Source organism: Trachinotus anak, unplaced genomic scaffold (assembly GCF_046630095.1).
Source record: "Trachinotus anak isolate AG129_WGS33_773 ecotype Australia unplaced genomic scaffold, CSIRO_AGI_Tana_v1 ptg000002l, whole genome shotgun sequence".
Classification (NCBI taxonomy): domain Eukaryota; kingdom Metazoa; phylum Chordata; class Actinopteri; order Carangiformes; family Carangidae; genus Trachinotus; species Trachinotus anak.
Genome location: NW_027273853.1, coordinates 18,122,375 through 18,145,239, shown reverse-complemented (window position 1 = coordinate 18,145,239; position 22,865 = coordinate 18,122,375). Strand labels below are relative to the sequence as shown.

At 41.2% G+C, this 22,865-nt stretch overlaps 1 protein-coding gene across 1 annotated transcript; it reads left to right on the top strand.

Annotated features, from left to right (window-relative positions):
- Positions 1-583: 583 nt before the first annotated feature.
- pamr1b (peptidase domain containing associated with muscle regeneration 1b) lies at positions 584-22,330 on the top strand. Its single transcript, XM_071503269.1, has 14 exons — positions 584-822; positions 7,999-8,175; positions 9,127-9,252; positions 9,732-9,846; positions 12,469-12,686; positions 13,434-13,541; positions 15,885-16,055; positions 16,240-16,431; positions 16,628-17,521; positions 17,623-17,799; positions 18,592-18,658; positions 18,850-19,079; positions 20,768-21,126; positions 21,261-22,330. The coding sequence occupies exons 1-14, from the start codon at positions 663-665 to the stop codon at positions 21,840-21,842; spliced, it is 3,576 nt and encodes a 1,191-aa protein (XP_071359370.1). The 5' UTR covers positions 584-662; the 3' UTR covers positions 21,843-22,330.
- Positions 22,331-22,865: the final 535 nt, after the last annotated feature.

The window sequence follows — 22,865 nt, the reverse complement described above, 5'->3', positions numbered from 1 at the left end:
GCTGGAGCTTCATATCTAGTGTACAGACGTTAGACTGGTATAAATCTTTCAGCAAGAAAGGCAGTACTTTCACATATTGCAAAATATCAAAGTACTTCTTTAAATTTTACATGAACTTCTGACAGAATGCTGTTGTTGAACATACAACACTACTGCTATTTTCAAGCTTAGGTAGGTGTTAACTTCAATAACATTGACCTCAAGATTTTTTAGACATAAACCCATAAGTAGTGCAGCACACATAAATTCTTTCACCACATCATTGGCCTCAAAAGTGTGGCAAGCACATTGTATAGTACATAAACTGGTTGTTATGTGCTTCCCCTCATTGTGTGTGTGTGTATGTGTGTGCGTGTGTGTGTATGAGACACCATAATGAGTAAAGCATAAAGTGCTGGAGCCTGCTTTCATTCACGAGTGGTGACGTCGTGCCATGACTTGAGTGAGGGGAGTTTTTGGGAGACCACTCCAAGTGGAACTCCTTGCGAGGCTGGGCTGTAACCTGAAGCCAAAGAGCAGTGAGAGAGAGAGAGAGAGAAACTGAGGGAGAAAGAGAGAGAGAGAGAGAGGGAAAAATGAAGGCGGGGGAGGGAAGGACTGAAGGGCCGAGAGAAGGTGATGTCAGCTGAGTTCAGAAAGTAAACAGAGTTCCAGACTGCAGCATGCTGTCTGCGGGACGGGGACTGCAGCTGGGGCAAACCCACGGGGGCATCCACACAATCCCCCGGACCAGCACCTTTATCTCTGGAAAGGAGGGCTGGTTCCTCTTCATCTCCCTCTTCATCGTCATCTCCTTACCCCAGGGGAGAACCTGGCCCTATGGTAAGAAATTGGCGAAAACTTTACCTCTACTGCTCTTATTTTCCCTCCCTCACCCTACCTCACATCTTCTTGGTTTATGTTCTTTGTTCTCAAAAAGCCGGCATCAGCACTCTCTCCATCCCCTCTTCCCTTCTATCCTTTAAGAGCACAACAGTACTCAGCAAGGCTGTGAAAGAAGACCCACAGAGAGGCAGTGATGTAAAAAGTACCTTTTGTTTTTTTTACAGAGGCAGCAAAGAAAAACAGCACTGACAAGTTTATTCAATCTTTGTCTTTACAACCTTTATTTTATAATACATAGTGACTGTCCTGTGTGGGTTTGTTTATTGTCCCTTTAAAAAAAGGTCTTTGTGATTTTCACACACCTTTTTACCCATTGCAGTTGTTCTTTCTTTGTGTGAAATTAAAGTGAGATTGTTTTTCAATCCTTAAAAAAAAAGAAGCTTGGATGTTGCCACACATTCCTTAAGGTAAAATGAGGCGGTTTGAGTCTTAATAGGGCTATTGAATCTTGGCTCTTAATCCCACTTGTGCCAAAGTATTGTGGTTGAGTTCTCTCACAGATCCACGGCGACTTTGCCTGTTTACCCTTAGTGACTACTTGATCTGCTGCAGGAAGACATGAGTCATGTTTGAGTCAATCACGCTGACTGTGGTAATGTGTGTACCATACGCCGTCTCCAAGACTCCTAACCAAACCTCTGCCCTCTGTCTGATTCCTCTTCTCACGGTTACCACAGAGTGAATTAATACTTTCAATTTGTAATGTTAGTGAATGTGGCAAAGGGCTGGGTAGAGCACAGCTGTGTTAAACCCCAGTGATTAAGAGAATTCTGGCAGCCTCACTTACTTATGTTGTCAGCTGAGTTACTCTCAGCACAGCTTGTTTTGTAATAGTGTACAATCAGCTGATGATAGATCTTTTCTATTTAGAAACCTAAAATACTTTTCTTTCTTTAAATCATAGCAAATGTGTTTATATGCAGATCCTACCTTTATGGAAATGTCCGTTTATGCGTGTGCCTGTGTTTATATCCATTTTTGCATGTTTTGGCATTTTTGATCTATGTAAGGTTTACTGTTCAGGGTCCCCCACCTACGTGAATCCTGAGATCTCCTGATGCTCTGACACTCTCATCATGGTGTGTTTGACTAAAGTCCACAGGGAAGTTGTCAGGGCTTCTGAGTAGTGGGCAGTAGGACACAAAGACATTAAAGTAATCATATTAGAGTGGAGAAAGTGAAATCTTGGCATAGAGTTTTGTTACGAGAGGAAAAACATGGCCACATTTGGAAAATATAGTGTGTCAGACATCAGACCCAAGAGTTCATTTCAAGTTTAAGGACTATATCCTGGAAAACAAATGTGCACATCTCAGACTCCTGTTCGACCTACATATTGGTGTGTGTATGTACAATTTCACCAGAGTGGATAATAGAGTTGTAGGATAGTTCAGTGGGTTTGTGGTTTCCTGTTGGAGGGAAGTTTATTTAAAGCAATCTACAGGACGGGCACTGGGATCAGCACTTGGGGTCGGGCTACATTCAAATACGCAATGCCCACAAAGCTCTCCTGGGAGTTTCCCTCCTCCATGATAGCTAAATCACTTCAACCTCAAAATACCAGACAGCTGCTGTGGGCAGTAGGCAAAAGGAATAGCCCATACGTGTGCACACATGCACTCACAGCTGCTGTAAAAACAACTATGTTTCCATGATACATCTGATGAAATAAGCACCATTTTGTCAGGAGGAAAGTATTCATTCAGTATTGGACTATAATTTGTCATTTTCTTCCCTTTCTTTCTTAACTTTTTCTGACACATCATTAGGGCAGGGAACAAGTATGACCTAATGATGTGGCAATGGCCAAATACAAATGTTTTTGTCTGCATTGTTAGATGCCACTAGGGATAAGTAAGAAAGAATGTTTTTTTTTTGTAATGTGGGTGAAGTGAATTTTAAAGCAATAGTTTGACAATTTTGGGAAAAAATGATTATTTGCTTTCAAAGACGTGCATTTCCCAAAATGTTGAACTATTCCTTTAAGAGATAATTCAGTCAAACCTGCAGAGCAAAGATACACCATATCTAATAAAGATGAAAGAGCCACGGCATTGTGTCGTGTTTTTGCTTGGACCTCGACAATGTGGCCAGCCCTATGAAAATGAATGTCATTGAGTGTTAAGGTTACACCATTGGTCAGCCAATGGTGGCCAGTTGGTTTCCCTATTGGTTGTTGCTCTTTCAAAATGATTTGGCATGAACAAGCAGTGTTGCCAACTTTGCACCTTTGTCACTAGATTAACCAAGTTTCAGACCCCTTTAGCAACTTTTTCTTTTTTTTTTTAGAAAGGGCACATTACAACAAATATAACATTTTTTTGGACAAGCCATACCTACTTTCCATAGAAGAGAGTCATCGGCATTACCCCACAAGTGTGTGGACGTACTTTCCCTCTCCAGGCACTCCTCTCTTTACTATATGTTGATTCTGTCAGATGTGACTGCTGGTTAACACGTAGCCTTAATAGGCTGCATTTGAGTCAATATATCATACTGGTTCCATTGTCTGACAAACGAAACAGAAAAACATGTAAATGAGAACAGCTTTACTGGGAATTTGGCTGTATTAACATACTGTATATGTGAGCACAGAGAGCGGGAGAGAAGCAAACAGATAAAGGACTGAAACTGGCCGACACTAGGCAGAATGCAAATAGCCTACGATGTGGTCCAGTCATATACTAGGATTGAGCATGTTGAACTAATCCTGAAGAGTTCTCACTGGACTCCATTCTGCATTGTATGTGGCTGTCTAGTTTTTTTGTTTTTTTTAAAGTTAAAAATAGCTTAGTGGTGTCTAGCAAGACAAGACAATATTCAAGCTGGTAAGAGACAGTGTCTGAGCAGTGAGCAGGAAAAAGACGAGCTAGAAAATAACTGGTTTAAATGCCACAGATAGCACTGTTGCCAGCTGCACTTCTGATAACATTTGGATATCTAATTAAAACCTAATTTTACAAGTTATCTGAGACTCTGAAGGCAGTGCTCGGTTGTGAACGTGAACTGGGGCAGAAGGGGATGCTGACACAAAATCATAGCAAATAAAAAAGCAGATGTTGACCTCTGGGTTTTATTCTTAGCTGAGTTCAGAGGAAGTTTCTTCCAGAAAATGATGGCACAGTGGCTGGAGTTGATGCAGGCTTATGAGACACTTGCAAGGTCAAATTCAGCTCCTGCAGCACATTTCAAATGCAGTGTATCCATTTATCAGAAGTGCTGTTTTCCCAGGGATTGTGAAGAGTTGTGTGTATCTGTGGGTTTTATGTCAGCACAGAATACATGAGAAGAAGGCTACAAAACTGAACAATAATGTGAAGGTTTTCTATCTTGTCCTGGGTAGAGGTCAGGGTTTGTTGTGGCTCTCCTACAGGTTAGTGGGTTAGCAGGGCAGTGAGGTCAGACGCCAGGTCACAGGATGTGAATTTCCATGACCGCTTTTTGACCGAGGTGATAATGATGTCAGTCACTGGATCCACATCAATGGCGTGCAGCTGATAAATGCTGGCTGAAGAACCGGACCTTTGGCGCTTCTATGGCTTCTTGACATGCATGTTGAAGTGTACATGTTGGACTTCAACATCTGGAATGGAAAAAGCAGATACCAGTTACATAACAACAACCCACACAAAACTCTGCACGCTTAGCTACAAAACCGAGGGGGAAAAAAAAAAAACAGTTTGTGATCTGCTCTTAAATTGTGTTTGTGGCTTAGTGCCAGTGTGTTCTCTTTCTCTTTCTCTCCAACTCTGTATCTCTTTCTCACACACAAACACACACACCCACACACACACAATACTAGTTATGTGTGCACTGTGGAAATATGTAGACACCATCACATACCAAAACACAAAAATGAGAGGTTGGATAGGAAGGCTGCTAGACAGAAATAAGGCACAAAAGAGAAGCAAACTTTGTTATCAGATGAGAGAGTTACCTCTCTGACAACTGTCAACACTTCCAGCTTGTGATTAAGTACAAGCCAGGGCCACACAGCACAGCCGCAGCCTTGGGTTTAATTGCAGGTCTGGGGAACAGAACACAGTAATAATGATGGTGTGACATGTGCATGGTGGTGCTTTTTTTCTCTCACATTCAAATAAGTTTTACATTGTAAATAAGTACAACATTGTACATGTATGTAGTAATGCTTGTGCAAACAGCCACCCGCTTGTAGGCTTGCTCCTGTGCACATGCACTTGCACATCTGCTCAGACCTTCCTAAACTGTCATAAAATCCCACTTCAGATTGTCGCTGTCCAGTCTGTAGTTAACTGCAGGTGTTGACCTGGAGGCCTCCAAGACGTGTTTTCACAAGGCAGTAAGCTTATTGCTCAAATAAATACATGCAAATTGTTGGGGTGCAAGCCAAAGCACAGTTATGTAAAAAACAATGATCTTCAGTTGTGTTGTGTGTTGCGAATCAGTAAACACTTATTAAGGAGTGAGGATACCAGTCCAAAAAAATAAAGATGCATTCCAACATGCGTCCAGCACTGGGGGAAAAACCTCTGAGTCACGCTTCAGAGAAGAACATAACAACCTTATCAGCAAAGCTGGAGGTCAGCAAACAAATCTGTACAGTGTTTAAAGAAAAAAGCTGCCTGTGTTTATTTACCCCAAGGAGGAGTGTAGAGAAAAAAGCGCGTGGCAATCTGGAAACTAATCCTATCACAAATGCATGTACCGTCATGTCACTGGCTGTCTGAGGTCTGACAAAATATAATTTTCCAGCCTTTGTTATTCCATTCTAAATCATCTTCTTGTAGGAGTGTACTGAGGGCAACCGCAGGATGTCATTTCTCTGTCGAGGGACAAGACACACTCCAGCGATCCGTGTAATGACATTACCAGACCAGCTCATAAAGTCTTTTGACCCTTTCATGCCTTTAAATCAGGTTTCACAGTCTCTGCGGCCAGTATCCCTCACAGACTTCAGTGAGGGTCAGCACCTCTCAATTCCCATGTGGCAGGCATCACACCTTTTTAAACACTGTTTTCATCCTACACGGTCACTGCAGGGCAGCGAATGACAGCAGTTTACAGACTGAGGAGTAAAGTTGGCCAGTAACACAGTCGACAATGGCCTTAGTCCATCCAGAGACTCCTGTTTGACATTCACATCCAACTTGTATAATTTGGGTCATATTGCAATCATAACAACAGACATAGTTGTTTGAAATGTAATCGCTTCCAACTGCATTTTAATAAATGTGAGTGAAAGCATGCATTCTGGATGGGTACTTTTAAAAACATGGACTAGAGTTCTTGTGATGTCTTTTAACTTGATGTCACTAAAATACACTGTATTGAGGGAAGAGTTTTAAGGAAGAATGCTGCAAAACTTGGGTTTTACTTGCACTGAATGAAAAATGTTCCTGTGCCATCTTATATCTATTTGTGCTTTACTCACAGTATGGCGCATAATACCACTCTTTGCGTTGTGCCTTCTTCTTGTCACAACAGACCTCTCTCTAAACATGCAGGCCATGCCCATGCCATGGATTTTTTGTGGTTCTTACATATGGTCAAAATAAATCCACAAAAACGACAATCTGACTAGAGACCATGAGCTTCTCCTTTTTTCCTCTCCCCTGGAGACAGACCAAGCTAAACAAAAGAAAACTCTGATTCAAAAACAAATCTGAGAGGTCGTAAGTTTACTTTCATTTTTAACTGTGAGAATCTGTTACTGGTAGTTAGTGTGACAGCATGGTCATTGTGTAAGCGACTGGTGTACATGGCCCCATGACATATCAGTCCTGAGATCTACCACATGCCATGGCACAGAGAGGGCGGACTGATCCCCACGTTGTCACAGGCTTGCTGCACATGGTTTAAGGTCAATACACAAATGAAGCCGAGTCCACTTTAACAAAACAATAAATGACCCCATGAAGAGACAAGAATCAGAAAACAGCCTGCAACAGCTTTATGAAGCACAAACTGTGTCCCTAAGTAACCCTCATTAAAGTTGACCTGGTGGCATTGCACAACCTACTTTCTGTTTGATTAATGTCAGTGTGTATGTCATACCTCACTGTGTCTTCTAGGAGAAATAGCTGAGGTGAAGGCCAGACTGAAGCTGGACTGAGAAACAATTTATGATATCATTAATGTGGAAGGGCAGCAGGGACGACTCCCTCCTCATTCCAAGACATCTGCTCTTCTCTCTAGTTGACGGGCTGCAAACAACCACTGCTTTTTTGTGTCAGTGCATTTGTGTATGTGTGTGTGTGTGTGTGTGTGTGTGTGTGTGTATCTTAAATTCTTGGTTTCACCAAACCCCTATAAACAATGAATAAATCTAGTGTGCAACTACTGCTTTACAACTAAAACCAGCATGCAAGTGTGTCTGTGTGTTTTCAGTGGGGAGGGAACAGGAACAATAAATGGTGGGAGTCTAGGGTTGAGGGCAGAGACGTTATTATGATTGCACGGCTGGAATGAGGGTACATACAAACTGCTGCAAGGACATGGTGCCAAGTTTAAAGTGCAGCTTGTGTTAGTTCTCTGTCCACATCTGCCACAAGAGAATTTCCACTTGTCTGTTTCAGCTTTTAAATCCACTGTTACATAATCGTAACCACACAGACTCAAAGGTCTGTGAATCACTGGTTTCCAGTCCAATCAAACATCACATTTATTGGGCAAAAACTTTACAAAGAAGAAAGTCAGTGTTTACATTCTGGTTCCAGCAGTGTTTTCTGATTAATGATTTGATTCTGTTTTCCTTGACAGTAACTTTACTATTATGGCATGTTGTCTGATATAAAATAGTATGAGAACAAACAGAGGAGGTAAACTACTGAGAAACTTGTGGTCCCCTAAAAGAAGCTTGCAACCATATGGCAGTGGAAATAACCCGAGAGCACAATGAGGAGCAGCAGCTCAGATAAACACTGACCTCGCCAGAATCCTTCCAGGCTTCTGCTGTCCATAACCCATGTCTGCTCACATTTTCCCACCAGGCCAAATATTACATCTGATGTACTTTCTTCATGTTTGACTCATTGACTCATCTTCCTCTCTATCTATATGAATAGATATTTCCTGCTCACTTCTCTGAATGAAATTGCCGAGTTGCTCACCCGGACCTTTTGTCTTCTTTAGATTACAGGCACTTGTACAACCACTGCCCAGGCCCAGAATGGAACGTGATGTGCAGGAGCTGCTGCGAGTATGACGTGATCCGCTGTAAATGCCCACTCCAGGGGACTCCGGTGGGCTATGCTGTGCCCTGCTGTCGCAACGCCATCAATGAATGTGACCCCTGCATCATCCATCCTGGTAGAAACTTTGTCAACATAGACACAATTTAATGAGATCTTGCAAAATTCCTGTACTTCATCAAAATAAAAAGTTAGAATTGAGCACTGTCTTTATAAAGAATACATCTCTTGCGCCTATGAGAGTTGGGTCTATCTTGAATAGCTGCCATTCATCATTTATGCAAGATTAATGCTACCTATCAGCTGCACAGCTGTTTGTGTTGTAGCATAACAAAGAGTGAGACAAAAAGACTGAAAATAACTTCTGTATTTGTGTCTGATCTAATTTGTTTCCAGGACAAATTCCCACTGGCTCCCTCTCTTAACTTGCTGGCAGAATCCTCTTAAATTGGCAGTGCAGGGGTGTATGAACACACTTGGAACTTTGATTTGTGAATGAAATGGTTGTAAATCGGTGTGTTTTTATGCTCAGGGATAAGTACATCATTGTCTGTGTAAGGCACACATAGGAAGTATGTGAGAATACAATCACCCGGAGATGTCTGCGCACATGTGCTGCAGCTCATCCAAATTCTTGTTTTCTTCATGTTATTTTCCTACATGCCATTCGCCTATGGAAGGATGTCATGTTTTTTTCACAGCTTGAATGTTCTCATTTTTTCCTTTATGGGGAAAAAAAACAGCTGTTGATAATTAAATGGATACCTGTACATCACATTTTACTGTTAAACACTAAAAAATATACTCCAACCTCTGAGAACGAACAAGAATTCCCCATTAGTACATTAGTGATTGTGCGTTCTGCTGTAGGGAAAGATGAGCTTAATGAGTTTACCAGAGCAAACGTAAAGGAAACATATGGTAATGTAAAGTGTTCCCAACTCTGACAAGCAACTTTCACAGCTCTTTCGAAAAAGATTTAATGAGAACTGTTTGTGTACTTTGTATTCTGGCCTGTCAGTCTGACTCCTGCTTGACTGTATTATTCCTCTGGCTCTCTTTCTCGCAGGTTGCAGTGTATTTGAAAACTGTAGGCGCTGTAACAATGGGACATGGGGGCCCAGGGATGACTTCTTCATTCGTGGCAAATACTGTGCTGAGTGTCGGCCCGGATGGTCCGGTGGAGATTGCATGAGTAAGTCTCATCATGCTCCTAATTACAGAGCCTACATGGCTTCACTATAAATGTCTGTATGTTTTCTCTATACCATGTGCTACATGTGTTTTCCTTCCCTGCTGATTTAACTTCTGTGCCAACTTGGAAGGCTTCAGGAACCCCATTAAAACAATTTAATATGTAACAGTCTAAAGCTTCCTCAATATACAAATTTTCCACCACAGGGCACAAGAGGCATACATTTAATTAAAAGGCTGCTGAATGTCTTTGTTGCCCCTGTGTGTATAGCGTTCACACTTCTTTATGCTGTTGAGCACAGCATGGGCCTTTTACAGTGTCTTTGGAAAGTCAAGTGTAATTACTTTTGGTTTGAATGGCATCCAAAGCAGCTAAAGGACCCTCAGAATAATAATTAAGCTGTAATTAACAACCTCTGAAATGTAAATAGCACCCTATTTCGACACAACTTTCCAAAATGGAATTCCTGTGTGTTTCAGAGTGTGGGGGAGTGATCCGTAAACAACAGGGTCACTTGGTGCTGGAAAGTTACCCCAACAATGCTCGGTGTGAATGGACCATACAGGTGGACCGTCCCTTTACCATAGAACTCAGGTAAAGTCATAAACATCCTGCGTTTATAGTTGTTTACTTGACCTCAGTTCAGTGAGGTGACATGAGCAAGGTTAGTCATAATATTGGTTCTAATGTCATTCTACAGCTGTATATCTCACTAATGACAATACCAACATAGGCTACTATGCATCTTAGCATGCTAACATCAGCTGATGGGAATGTCATTAGTTTTTCAGGTATTTCCTCATAAAAGTATTGGACAAATTTCAAATTTGATCTGGTGATGGAGCAAGCAGAAAGGCTAGGGGCACACCAGCAGGTTCCAACTTCTGGGTTTCATGCATATCTGAACAAAATTTCAAGAGAATCCATCCAGAATTCTTAATGTACAGCAGATCTAAGAGCTGGTCCAACCAAGAGAAAGACATCACTATTCCAAGAGCCACTGCACTACAATGGATAAGAATGACATAAAAAGAGCCAACAGCGCAGCGTCCCAGTTATTCTGAATCATTCACAGACTTTGCTTTCAACAGTTTTCATCAGAACTACTCTCTACTGAAGAATCCCATGGAGAAGTCATTTACACCAGCCAGAAAGTAAACAAACAATAGCTGGTTACGTGGATATAATGACCACAGCTTACAGATAAATATGTCTGTGGAAAACTGTAGAATATAGCAAATCTTTGTCCAGGTCACCACAGTTTAGTCTGGCATTAAAGCTTCAGTTTTTGCGATCTTCATTGTCCATCTGTAATAGTTATTAAAGGCTGGCCTGTTTAAGTCAAATTTCCCCTCCGTTCAGATATTTCTGCAAGATGTATGTCGTGGACCGATGGCAGGTCTACTGCAGAGTTTGGAAACCACAACAGCCTCTTTTTTCAGGAAAGCTATTACTTTTCAGTCCTGTGATAGCTTTCTATTTCTGTCATTTTCTCCATTACACATACAGCATTTTACAGGCGAGCATTTGTGCTGAATTTTAACAGAACAAAAGCTCCATACAGTAGGATTCCGACTGAGCATGCAGTGCATACAGCAGTGGTTTGTTGTATGCATAAAAGACATTTTTAATGATTCCATATGTTTTTTTCTTCTATATATATATATATATAAAGCTTTGCATTAAACGTAACAACCATGAACTGTCACATACTTATTTTTATATCTTTAGTTTGTGGCATAAATCCAACAAAACCCTCAAATGAAATAGCACTGCTGTGCTCAGAGATAGACTAATGGAAAGTTATTCCTTTGTGCTTGAGCCACTGGGGAATTACTGGCAGGGTTCTCTTGAATTTATCTGTCTTTAACTACAGTGGCTCGCTATACACTCTCATCACAGGCAACACATTTACTGAGTTACAACTGGCATTAATTGTTTGGAGCTGCTGCAGGCTAACATTTAGCATTACAGTAAATCTCATTAGTCTAAGCTTCCCTGACCCAAGGGTCTGTGATAAAGGATAAAACTAGAGGATTTGGGCGCATGCCATTGTCATATATAAAGTTCATCAGTCCTTCATCTCTGTTGCAATGTTGGGCCTAGAAGATTACATCTGAAATGGCCCAGGAGGGGAAAGAGGACTCCTTTGTGTTTATCCTGATCCAGCTGGCAGTCATCTGAATGTCACACTCACTGCAACCAAACCAAACAACTCTTAAATTGACAGTGTCTTTAAATGTCTTCTAACAGTAATTATAGTCACTTAAATTCACACGTAAACAGGCCCTAAAGCTGCTCCTTCTGGATGTCCTGACTGTTTTAAAGCACACGAAGGATGTTTTGGAAAGGCTAACACATTACCTAGAAGTTTCTTCCCAGTAATTACCAGTTGTACTACTTGCTTAGAAATAATGTTGTGCAATCAACATGTTTATTCAGGATCCACGGATATATTTTATAGGTATTTACCTGCCGCAGATCTGAAATAACGAGATGCTTGTTTAGTATGAGATTAGCGATGCTGTTTATCAACAGTATTTATTGCCAATTACATAAATGTAATGGCAGTCATATGTGCACTTGGCTGTTTAATGGGTACATAAAGAGTGTTAAGGATAACTCATCCAATAAATATAGAAGTGAGAAAATTCTTAATAAGTTCCTAAAGTTTGCTAAAGCCAAAAGGCCAAAGATAGGCATCTCTTTTTGGTTTCTTTATGTGCTATCCATTCTGTTTTGGTTGCCAAGGGTGCTTCATCTTAGATATATGATCTCACTTGTCTATACCTGTCTTAGTCAGGATCTCAGGTGAATGTTTTTCTTCTTTACTGCTGCAAACAAATCAGTTGCCATGGATCTCTGCTACCCTGAAAATAATAAAAGAAATAAATAAGAATAAATGTATATCTTTCACTGCTGTGGTACCTTTTAAAAATGAGACACATTTCACACAATATTACAAACAGTAAGCCATGTAATAGCGGGGAAATCACTTTCAGCAGCTGTTAATGTATTCAGTTGCATTATTGGTCATTACTTGTTTGCTGGCTGAAGATTTTAAAGGTTTGGTACCATGGTGCCAGCCAGTGTGGCACTGCCAGGGAACACAGGTGTTCTCATAATCCAGGAAAACACCAAAATGTCCAATGTTGGATAGTTAAGTTTTGTGGCATTTTCTTTCTGCTTTTTTCATACTTACATTTATACTTACAGGTTTATGATGCTGAGTCTGGAGCATCATCATTCTTGTCATTATGACTACGTGGAGGTCAGAGATGGTGACAGCATCAACTCAGGTGTTATTGCTCGATTTTGTGGGAACAACAGACCTGCTCCGATCCACAGCTCTGGCAACAGTTTGCACATACTCTTTGTATCGGATGGTTACAAGAATTTTGACGGATTCTTCGCCACTTTTCAAGAAAGCTCTGGTAGGTCAAATACCAGCGTCAATTACCAGTAACAACAAATATATTACTACTATTAATGATAATACTACTAGTAATAATATTTACTTCTTCAAATGTACGGAGCCGTGGTGATACATTGTGTTCTCTACCCCAAATCCTAACCCCTTTCCATTACGATAGCCTAAGTGTTCTTGCTTTATAGACAATAAATATATTTCATTTGTAAAGTCATAGGCAATGGGGTCATGGGCCCCAACACATGCAAACAGAAGAAGACAGAAGTTTCCACACTTCCTTTTTTCCACTGGTCAGAGTCCAGTGTAAAATATATAAGCTTTGGCTTTGACTGACACCTTCACATTTTGGCAAAAGTTAGCAAGTAGACCGTTGAGAAAGTGAGGTCTGACCAAAACTTTAAAACTCAAAAGCAGGCACACACACACGCACGCACGCGCACACACACACACACACACACACACACACGCACACACACACACACACACACACACACACACACACACACACACACACACACACACACACATAAGCTACCAGTGGCAAAGCCAGATCTAGTAAAAGTAAACAGAGGCTTTCTGTGTGAAAATGACATTTAAATGGCACCAGCTTGACTCTGAATCTCTTTATGTAGCTTGGTGTGAGCAGCCACTCCTTTGGCATACAGATGATGCAATTCTACTGTTGGTAATATGTTATTATTAATATTTCTTTCTTTTTGTACCCTCATGCCATATACTTGTATGGTTACAGCTTGCAGCTCCTCTCCTTGCCTGCATGATGGGACTTGTATCCTTGACAGTTCTTACACATATCACTGTGCCTGTCTGGCTGGCTACACAGGCAAGAGGTGTGAAAATGGTGAGTCTGTAACATACTGTAACTGAACTCCCTACAGTATGACCATCCTTGAAAAATGCTGATATTTCATATTATATGAAAAAAAAATAGAAGTGAGGAAAGACAAAATAACCTGCAGGTTCTAGTCACTGTCTAGTCTTTGCAGCATACTGTGGGCATAATTTGATTTTTTCCATCTCATGAGCCAACAGAAAAGGCAGGCATCTGTCTGTTTTAAAGCTTAGGAAATCCCAGAATTATTTTTATATTTTTCTTCAGAAATCAGACACACCTAGTTACAGCAAACTTAAAGTCTTTCCTGTTGTTGCTACCCGCGGGCCGCTGGTGATTCACTGTCACAAGGGAGAAGTCTGTGGTTTTGGACTGAGTTCAGGCCAGCTGCCTTTCCTTGTCCATAGTCAGTCCCATCTTTAGTTTTAGCTAGTCACCTTTTCAAGAAATATGAAATAATTTTCAACAGAAGGGCTTCAAATCCAGATTACCGCCTGACAAATATGTTTGCATGAAATTTTGGTTTCTGAAGATACCCACTCTATGTGTCGTGTGTGCTCCTGTTCCTTTAGGGTGTGGCTAGAGTCATTCATTTTGGCCCACAAGGTCATTTATTTATGGGTGTCTTGACCCTAACTTGTGTTTTGGTACACAATACACCTCCCTTGAGATCCTGTAACCCCATTCACTTTTCTTGTGGTGTTGTTTTCAGGGCTAAATTCGAGTCTATGAAACTAATGGTGAAACAATTCTACTTCTATAACACGGGCCAACTTTTCCATTGGAGTAGGCACCCATAAAAAAAGCAGGAGTTTCATTCCACACAGTGTGCATTCATCTGTATTCCCTTGAGGAATCCTCAGCTGTTAATTTTAATGGAAGAGGGCTGGAATAACGTGAATAATGTCTCACATTTTGTCGAGGAAATGTAGTCTACGTTTCTGCCCCAGAGTCAGATGGAGAATTTGAAGTATGAACCTGACATGAACCGTATTTTATATCTGCACTAATCAACCTGTCATCTGCGTTAAGCCTGAGCTAAATCTCATTCCGTATGGGGCAATGTGACATGTTATTGTGGAAACTGAAGATAGGAAATGAATTATCTTTTCTTTTCTTGCTCTGGCACAGTTTAATCTGTTTTTGAGTCTAATCTGTCTTGGAGTGCAGTATTCAACATAGCTTCCAGTGCATTTATGAAAGGAATGATGATTCACTAACAGCATGTGTCGTGAAGCACACTATGTTAGCATTCCAATGTAATAACTCTAGACTCATCTCATTATGACTGTGGACACCATCTGACATGGAAGATGGATTATTTAGCAAAACAAAAGAATGCGAACAGCACCTCAGGGTACTTCTGTTTTTTTGTTTTTTTTCAAAAGCAAAAAAATACAAAAAAACAAAAAACAAAGACATATTTAAAAGAGGTCAGCTACAGTTTACTTTTCCACTTTTGGTTAGCCAACAGCATTCTCCATCCCCTAAGGGACTGAAGGTTGGAAATGCCGTAAGGCACAAACGCCCAGATTATAGGGAGGGTTCCATGGTTTGGAGCTATAAAACAGACTGTATTTCATGGATCTGACCTAATTTAAAGTCAACAACACAGAAGAACACCTGAGGGACCATCTCACATGCTGTAATGGTATGATAACTGTAGTGTTAATGTGTGTGTTTGACCTGTTGCCTCAGTTATTTACCGCAACACATTTGTGTGCACAGTTGCAGTTTACCTTTAACATAGAAACAGTTCATTCACACAAAAACAGAACATCACAAAATACTACAGCAATAACACAATAATTTCTCCATTTGTGACATGGATAGTTTTGTTTTGCACTAGGTTGTCAAATAACAGACTTACACATGGTATTCCACAACCACATTACCAATCTTTACTACCCACCTCATAAAATCCATTTTTACAGCACTGGAAAATTGAACAGTTTAAATAAAGCTCTTTTATTGCATCTATTTCTTCCTCATTTACAAGCCGTGTGTGAAAATCTTGCTGTGACCTGTTCACACTTTACCACAATTGGTAAAATGATTCATTAATGACCCTCTAAAGGAGCAGGCTGTGCTTTTAAAGCTCTAGACATTTTTAAATCCAGAGTTTGTGGGTTACCTGTCTGACCTGCAAACACCAGAAGGCAGTGAATTCACTGAGCGTCTATTTGTGTGGTCTTTTACAGCAGGTAGGTGCAATAAACTGATGGTGAGGGAATGCTAGAAATTCCTCCTAGATCCTCTATGATTCCTGATCATTAATCTAGCTAAGAAAAGGGAAAATAGGGCAACATGTGTTCACATAAATAAACTCTGCATGCCTGTCTTTCCACTCAGTGCTGGGATGCCGCAGGCCTCCAGTGCCCACCCATGGATCCACCGAGGGTCTGTTTCACCACTCAGGGGCACGCATCACTTTCCGCTGTGATCCTGGGTTTGAGCTGCGTGGGTATCATACTGCCATCTGCCTGAGTGATGGCACTTGGAGCACACCTGCCCCAGAGTGTGGTAAGACAATGATGTGAATTGTTTTTTTTTTTTTTTCTACCAAATAATTTGGGATATGGGAAAGTCATATGTGTCTCATTTGCTTGTATCTGATGCCATATATACTGCCCAAGAGATGGTGCAGATTATGGAAAATGTCTTATTCTCAGCTTCTAAAAGCCTGGTTTTTCTTTCCGGCTTCCAGTGCCAGTGGAAAGAGTCTGTGCTCTACCTCCCAAGCCAATACATGGGGACCACATCTTAGTTTATGGACCCAATGATGTCCTGATTGCGCTGCAGTACCTGTGCTACCAGCCCTATGAACTCAGCGGGACCTCCCAGAGAACCTGTCTCCCTAACAACACCTGGAGTGGAACTCCTCCTGTTTGCACCAAAGGTCAGACTCTGGAATCTCTGTTATTCCAGACAAAATGGAAAAGTTCATTTTGATTTTGTTTTTATGAGGATAGCACTATTTAATGGATTACAGAAAATAAGTTAGTGCATAGAGACAATTGAGCCATGAGACAAGTTTGAACAAAAAGCTTTCTGACATTTCAGCTATTTTTTTTTTTTATGTTCTTTATCCACAGTGAATAACACTCTCACTGAGGCAGAAAAGGGCAAAGACAAAGCAAAACAGACAGAAACTGGGAAAGAAATAGAAATATACAGTGACAAAGATATCAACAAAACTAAAGAAAAGAGTCAAGAGAACGAACCTGGAGAAAAAGAAAGTGATAGAAGGAAAGATATAAATACTTGGCGTGAGAATACAACAGCAGTCGACAGAGAAGATAAATATACTGGTACCTTTCCAGAGAAACCCGTGGCTGAGGATAGGAATGAAGGAGTGCTAGAGGAAAGAAATACTGCATCAGAGAAACCCACTGGAAGCAGTAAAGATAAAGTGGATAGGAAAGACCCAGATAACAGCCTGAACACAGTTGAAAAGAAAGAACCTGAGGAAGCAACACCAACTGAGAAAAAAGAAGGAAGCCCAGACATAAACCTGGGCACAGGAAAGACAGACATCACAGAGATAATTGTCATAAAAGACAAAGGACAAGCAGAGAAGGAAAGAAAAGAGGAGCAGGTGAATGGAAAAAGAGATCCGGACAAAGTGGGCCCTAATGATACCAAGCTGAGGCCCGTCATATCTGAGCGTGAAAACACAGTGGAGATATTTGAAGTGGAAATGACAAAGAACAACACAGTTAGATATGATACAAAGGACACAAAGAGAGAAAATAATACCATAAGTTCTCCAGAGACTGGGGGGAAAATCATTCCCACTAGAGTCAACATTACACAGTACGTCCTGTACAGGGCAGGAGGTGAGGACGGTGGGAAACCAACAGAAAAAGCAACAATTAAAGAGGATAAGACAGCGAAGGATCCTGCTGAGAAAACAAAGGAGGAGTTGGATAGGGAGAGGGAGGAGAAAGAGAAAGAAAAGGAGAGGGAAGTCAACCAGAGCTTCACTGGTAAGAAACTTATTTAGAAAAACACTCAATAAAATGCATAGTATATGCATACACCTTTTCCTCGGCCTTCCCCTCACTCATTGTCTGTTCCCCTCCTGCAGAGAAAAGCTGCCCACCTCTACCTCATCTCTACCACGGCTACCACCAGGTGGTGCCAGGGTTGGAGCCTGAAACAGTGGAGTTCTTCTGTAACCACTCTTATGCTCTCAGTGGTGATACCCGACGTACCTGCCAGCCAGATGGTACCTGGAGTGGCAAACAACCCTTCTGTATCAGAGGTACTGCCATCTGTTCTGTCATCGACTCTTTACTTTGCTTAATTACTGATGATCATATTAGTTAGGTGTTGGGAGACTTGTGGAAGATGTGTTTCTGTAGGTTTTTCTGATTTTTACTGCATTGATAAGTGCAGTAATTCAAGTCTGGAGCTGTAAATATTAATTAGTTCTTCTTGGATTTTGGTGTGTCTGCTCTGAGTGGTTGAAATGTCTCTTGGATCAACTTTCCTGACGAATTTAACAGCGAGGAATAAAAAAAACTGCAGCCTACAGCAGCCGAAGGGGTTTTTTCAAGCAGGCAACCCAAAAGCTGTCCTTTGTGATGGCTTTTTACAGTTTTTGTACTAAACAGCATGGATAGATGATTTCTTAAAGAATATGTCAACATTTTGGGAAATGTTCACATTCTTTCTCTGAATGTTAGATGAGAAGAAACAAACAAGCTAATGGTTTTGCACTTTTTCCCAGTTTTTATGCTAGACTAAGCATACAGAATGAGAGTGGTATCACTCTTCTCAATTTCTTGGCAAGAAAGCAAATACATGTATTTCCCAAAATCCCAAATAACCATTATTAAAACCATTACTCACAGTGTCTAAAACCTCAAGTATGCCATATTGGACTGTGTTACTGATAAAGAAATTCTGTCATTTTACAATTCCCAAAAGTCCAGTCACTGTTCCAGTGACAGTAGCTCAATTCAGATCAAAGCAGACATTAATAGGATTTGGTGTGTTTAATGTATGTGTTATGAGTGTGTGTTCATATAGGCCTATGTGTGTTTATTTGCAGCATGTAGGGAGCCCAAAGTGTCAGAACTGGTTAACCAAAGAGTTCTGCCCCCTCAGACACCATCCAGGTATGTTAACCAATGCATATAACAGCGTTTGGCATACATACGTGTTGTATAGTCTACTTTACAGTGATATTCCAATTAGTGGCTGAAGAATTGCTCTCATGCCATCACTCATTTTTCTACACTCACATGCATTTACTTAACAAGGGGGTACGTGTACTGTACACACCCTTGCCCTCTTCTTTTCCCCTCAGAAAGACACCTGTGCACAAGCTCTACTCCTCTGTGCTGGGCCGACAGCTCCAGTCTGATGGCCCCACTAAAGCCCCCCCAGTGCTTCCCCAGTTGTCCCAGGGCTTCCACCACCTTTACACACATATAGAGTATGAGTGTGCTTCTCCGTTTTACCAGCACTCTGGCAGTCCTCGCCGCACTTGCTTGAAGACAGGGAAATGGAGTGGGCGTCATGTCTCGTGTTCACCAGGTGAGGGAGGCAGAGGACTACTAGTTGAGTGAATACTGCAAATAACAGCCGCACTCACACAGAACAAACATGCTGACACTTATTTTATTCCAGTGATTTACTTCCACACATCTAAGTGAGATGTGGATACAAAATTAATGCCCACTATGGGCAAATACAGCAGCACTTTCTAAAAATATACTCACTGCCTCTAATTGCTGACATTGAGCAATACCTTATCAGCTTCGTCATCTGTCTCTTAGGAATTATTGCCAGCCAGAGAGCTGTTGGCCTCTCATTACTACTCAGTGAAAGTTGTATTAGCTGACATGTACAGCTGAGCTGTGAGATAGAGAAGAGTTCAAAGCCTCAGCATCTTTGACAAAAGAAGACATTGTCCTGGCTCTACTCACTTGTGCAACTTACAACTCCTGTGACTCCTCTTTATTAATCGACAGCAACAGCACCTTTTGTCAAAACAGTTAGTATGGAGCATACCAAACGTTTCAACACAGGTGGCACATTCTTACAGCTGATTATAAAATAGTTACTACATATATGACCCAGCAATTCTTTCATTGATTCCCATGTGAAGGCTCTTGTTTACTTAGCAGCCATTAATGCATGGAAAAGGCTTGGTAACTTGATAAGGACGTCCTTGTTGGGGAACCAAATAGACAGGTTGCGCTGATCATACTTGTTCAGCATATTCAGAACATGAGTTCAAAATTGTTGCAGTGTAAATCCGTGTACATCCAGCCTTCCCATTTGTTGGGTTTCTCATATGTTTCTACAGTCATGCAACAATTCTGACTTTCAATTCTCCAATAATACTGAATATTTGTCTGAGGTAAGTATATACCTTATGAGGTGATTATACACAAGTCTGATACAATAAAACCAATAGTTTCCACTGGCTTATTTCACTCATACTGTATATTTATACTTGTAGCCTTTCACCTCCATGATTTTCACCATTTGAGGCGAGAGACTCTTCTTTATTACACCATTTATGTAAATGTGTGAAATGGGTGGATTCCATCTCTGTGCAGAGTGGAATGAAAACAGACTGGACCAGCCACTTTAATCAATATTTGTAGGCATCACAAAACAGACGGCTTGTCATGAGCAGCCTGCTTGAACATGGAAAGGTGTTGTGTCTGTGGGCAACTTTAAGAAAGGAGCTCTGCACACATCTATAACAATGTCATCAATATTCTAGCTGATTGTGGTATTGTCGGACAAAGTAGCAAAAGAAGCTTGTAAATTTAAAACAGTCAGTTTAAGTTTATTCATTCATCAGTTGATTATGAAGAGGATAAGATCTTTGAATCTGTCAGTACATTTTATGAATATTTTGTAGATATATCCATCTATGTCAATTGACTATTTAGATATTTTAAGAGATTCAATGCACTAAGGCGTCTCTCTTGAGTTAGGGACTCTAACATTTCACAAGACTGTGAGGCAAGACTGGATGTTTTATATGCCGCTTCATCTATGTCACTACTTTGCATTTTGGCAAACTGTCTTTAAAATAGCAAGCTTATGTGCAAGTTTAAAATAATAGCTCAACAATTCAAAGACAGTCCCACAGAAGTAAATGTTGACACAGTCTCAGTTCAAGTCTAAGTCTAAGTCTTTTTCCTGTCCTCCTACCCCCCCTTCATCATGGTCCGCCTCTCATCCTGTCACCTCTTCTTTGGCAGTGTGTGGGAAGCATCCAACCTTTGACCCAGAGAGGCCAGTAGAGGCTCACTGGCCTTGGCTGGTAGCCATCTACCGCCACTCCACCAACGGCATTGAGACCAAGGTGACTAAGGCAGACAGCCTGGCAGGGTCCCTGAAGAAGGATGGCGGAGCAGGAACTGGCAACCACAATCAGGCTTCTGACTGGCAGCTGGTGTGCAGCGGGGCTCTGGTGAATCAAAGGAGCATGGTGGTTGCAGCTCACTGTGTGACAGAGCTGGGGAAGGTGTATCCTTTGGACGCAGCTAAGATCAAGGTGGTGGTGGGGAAGCATTATCGTGATGACCACAGGGATAGTAAAGGTCTCCAACACCTGAGGGTAAGCTATTGGAGATCTCGCTTTTAGTGTACTGATTAAGATACAGCCCATAATGTTACATTTTGCTGATCTTTCCTATAACACACATTTTGGATATAATGCAAAGTGGGTAAGTCTGTCTCTTTCTCTTTTAGGTGGCCTCCATCGTAGTTCATCCAAACTACGACCCCAATATCCTCGACTCTGACATAGCTGTGGTCAAGTTCCTGGACAAAGCGAGGATTGGGGAGAAGGTCCTGCCCCTGTGTTTCTCAGAAAGCCAGGCAGAACAGGTGACTTCTGGACAGGGGCTTGTGACAGGCTGGTCTCCACTGCCTGATTCCAGTTTAGGCACTGATGAGAAGGCGAGGGTTGGGGTTGTTCAACTTGCTGACGTGGTCCCATGTGAGCAGCAGTATGCTCGTAATGGCGTGCCAGTCAGTGTCACAGACAATATGCTCTGTGCCAGCCAGAAGCCTGACTATGGATCCTCCAACATATGTCCCTCTGACACTGGGGGAATCCTTGTCCTCCCTGCTGTCTCTGACAACCAAGCTGGCAACAACCAGAAGCCCTCTCTCAGCTTCACACAGGGGCAGGGGGAGAGCAAAGGGCTGTGGACGCTTTTGGGACTGGTGAGCTTTGGTTATGATCAAGGGGAGTGTGATCCTGACCTCTACACAGTCTACACACGTGTAGCCAACTTCAAAGACTGGATAGAGAGCAATATGAAATAAAGAATGCTACTGTTTGACTCACCTTGTTTCCCTTATGCTTCTAAAATATTTAAATGCCTTTATATCTTACTGTCCTCTTCCTTGTGTTTGTCTGCTTCCAGGCTATTTGCCCCTTCTAATCTTTTTTTTTTTTTTTTTGGTCTCATGCACAAGGGCATTTTCTTACTAAATGCAGAAGCAACACTGGACAATACAGTGCTCTAACTGAAGGGGGTGCTAACACATTAGATGTGAAGGGCATCAACCTTTTATCAGAAGACTTCAGTGTTCAGGTCCCTCAACCTGAGGTTACAGACTTGAAAGTGACCAGAAAACCATTTCAAGCCTCTGGCTGATGCTGGTTTGTATTGTACTCATTGGTATGTATATATGTTGTAATGTACTGAATTATTCTATCAATCCATACGACTCCAGAGATGTACATATTGTATTGAAAGAGAGAAGAAAAAGATGACGTTTGTAATTAAAGAAATTGTGGGTGTGGTAAACCTTGTCGGAGCGTGATTATTTTTCATCATATGCTAAGACTCAGCATGTATGCATGTATGAATACATTCTACTGGCGGAGTATAGAATTAAATGATTATATTGAAATGATGTGAAAAGAAGACACACCTGATATTTGCTCCATGAAGCACACAGTGGGCTTGTGCTGTGAAGCAAATGAATCCAGGTCAGGGCAGTACCGTTTTCACAACCATAAGCAGAGCATATTACTCACAGATCAATTCTTTCTGCTGTGCTCAAATTAAATCAATTACTTTCATTCTGACCCTCCTCCATTATTCACAAGTGAGTTTACATAGATAGTGGCTCTGCGGCTTATATCAACTTCTGAAAGGGGGCAATAAAAGATATGTTATTTTTCTGTGATTGAGAGCATCAGTAGATAAGCTGGCCTCTGGTAGTTGGTTAGTTTGTTCTGAATTTCAAAATAATAACTACATTTACAATTTGGTTTACATGAGTAAATCAAGGATAAAATATTTCATTTCTTCAAATGGTAGCAACAAGACTGGTAAA

Excerpts from the sequence above, each read along its gene's own strand:
- pamr1b (XM_071503269.1), top strand. The coding sequence starts at position 663 with ATGCTGTCTGCGGGACGGGGACTGCAGCTGGGGCAAACCCACGGGGGC. Across the intron at positions 12,687-13,433 it reads CACTTTTCAAGAAAGCTCTG|CTTGCAGCTCCTCTCCTTGC; the intron begins GTAGGTCAAATA and ends GTATGGTTACAG. Across the intron at positions 16,432-16,627 it reads TCCTCCTGTTTGCACCAAAG|TGAATAACACTCTCACTGAG; the intron begins GTCAGACTCTGG and ends CTTTATCCACAG.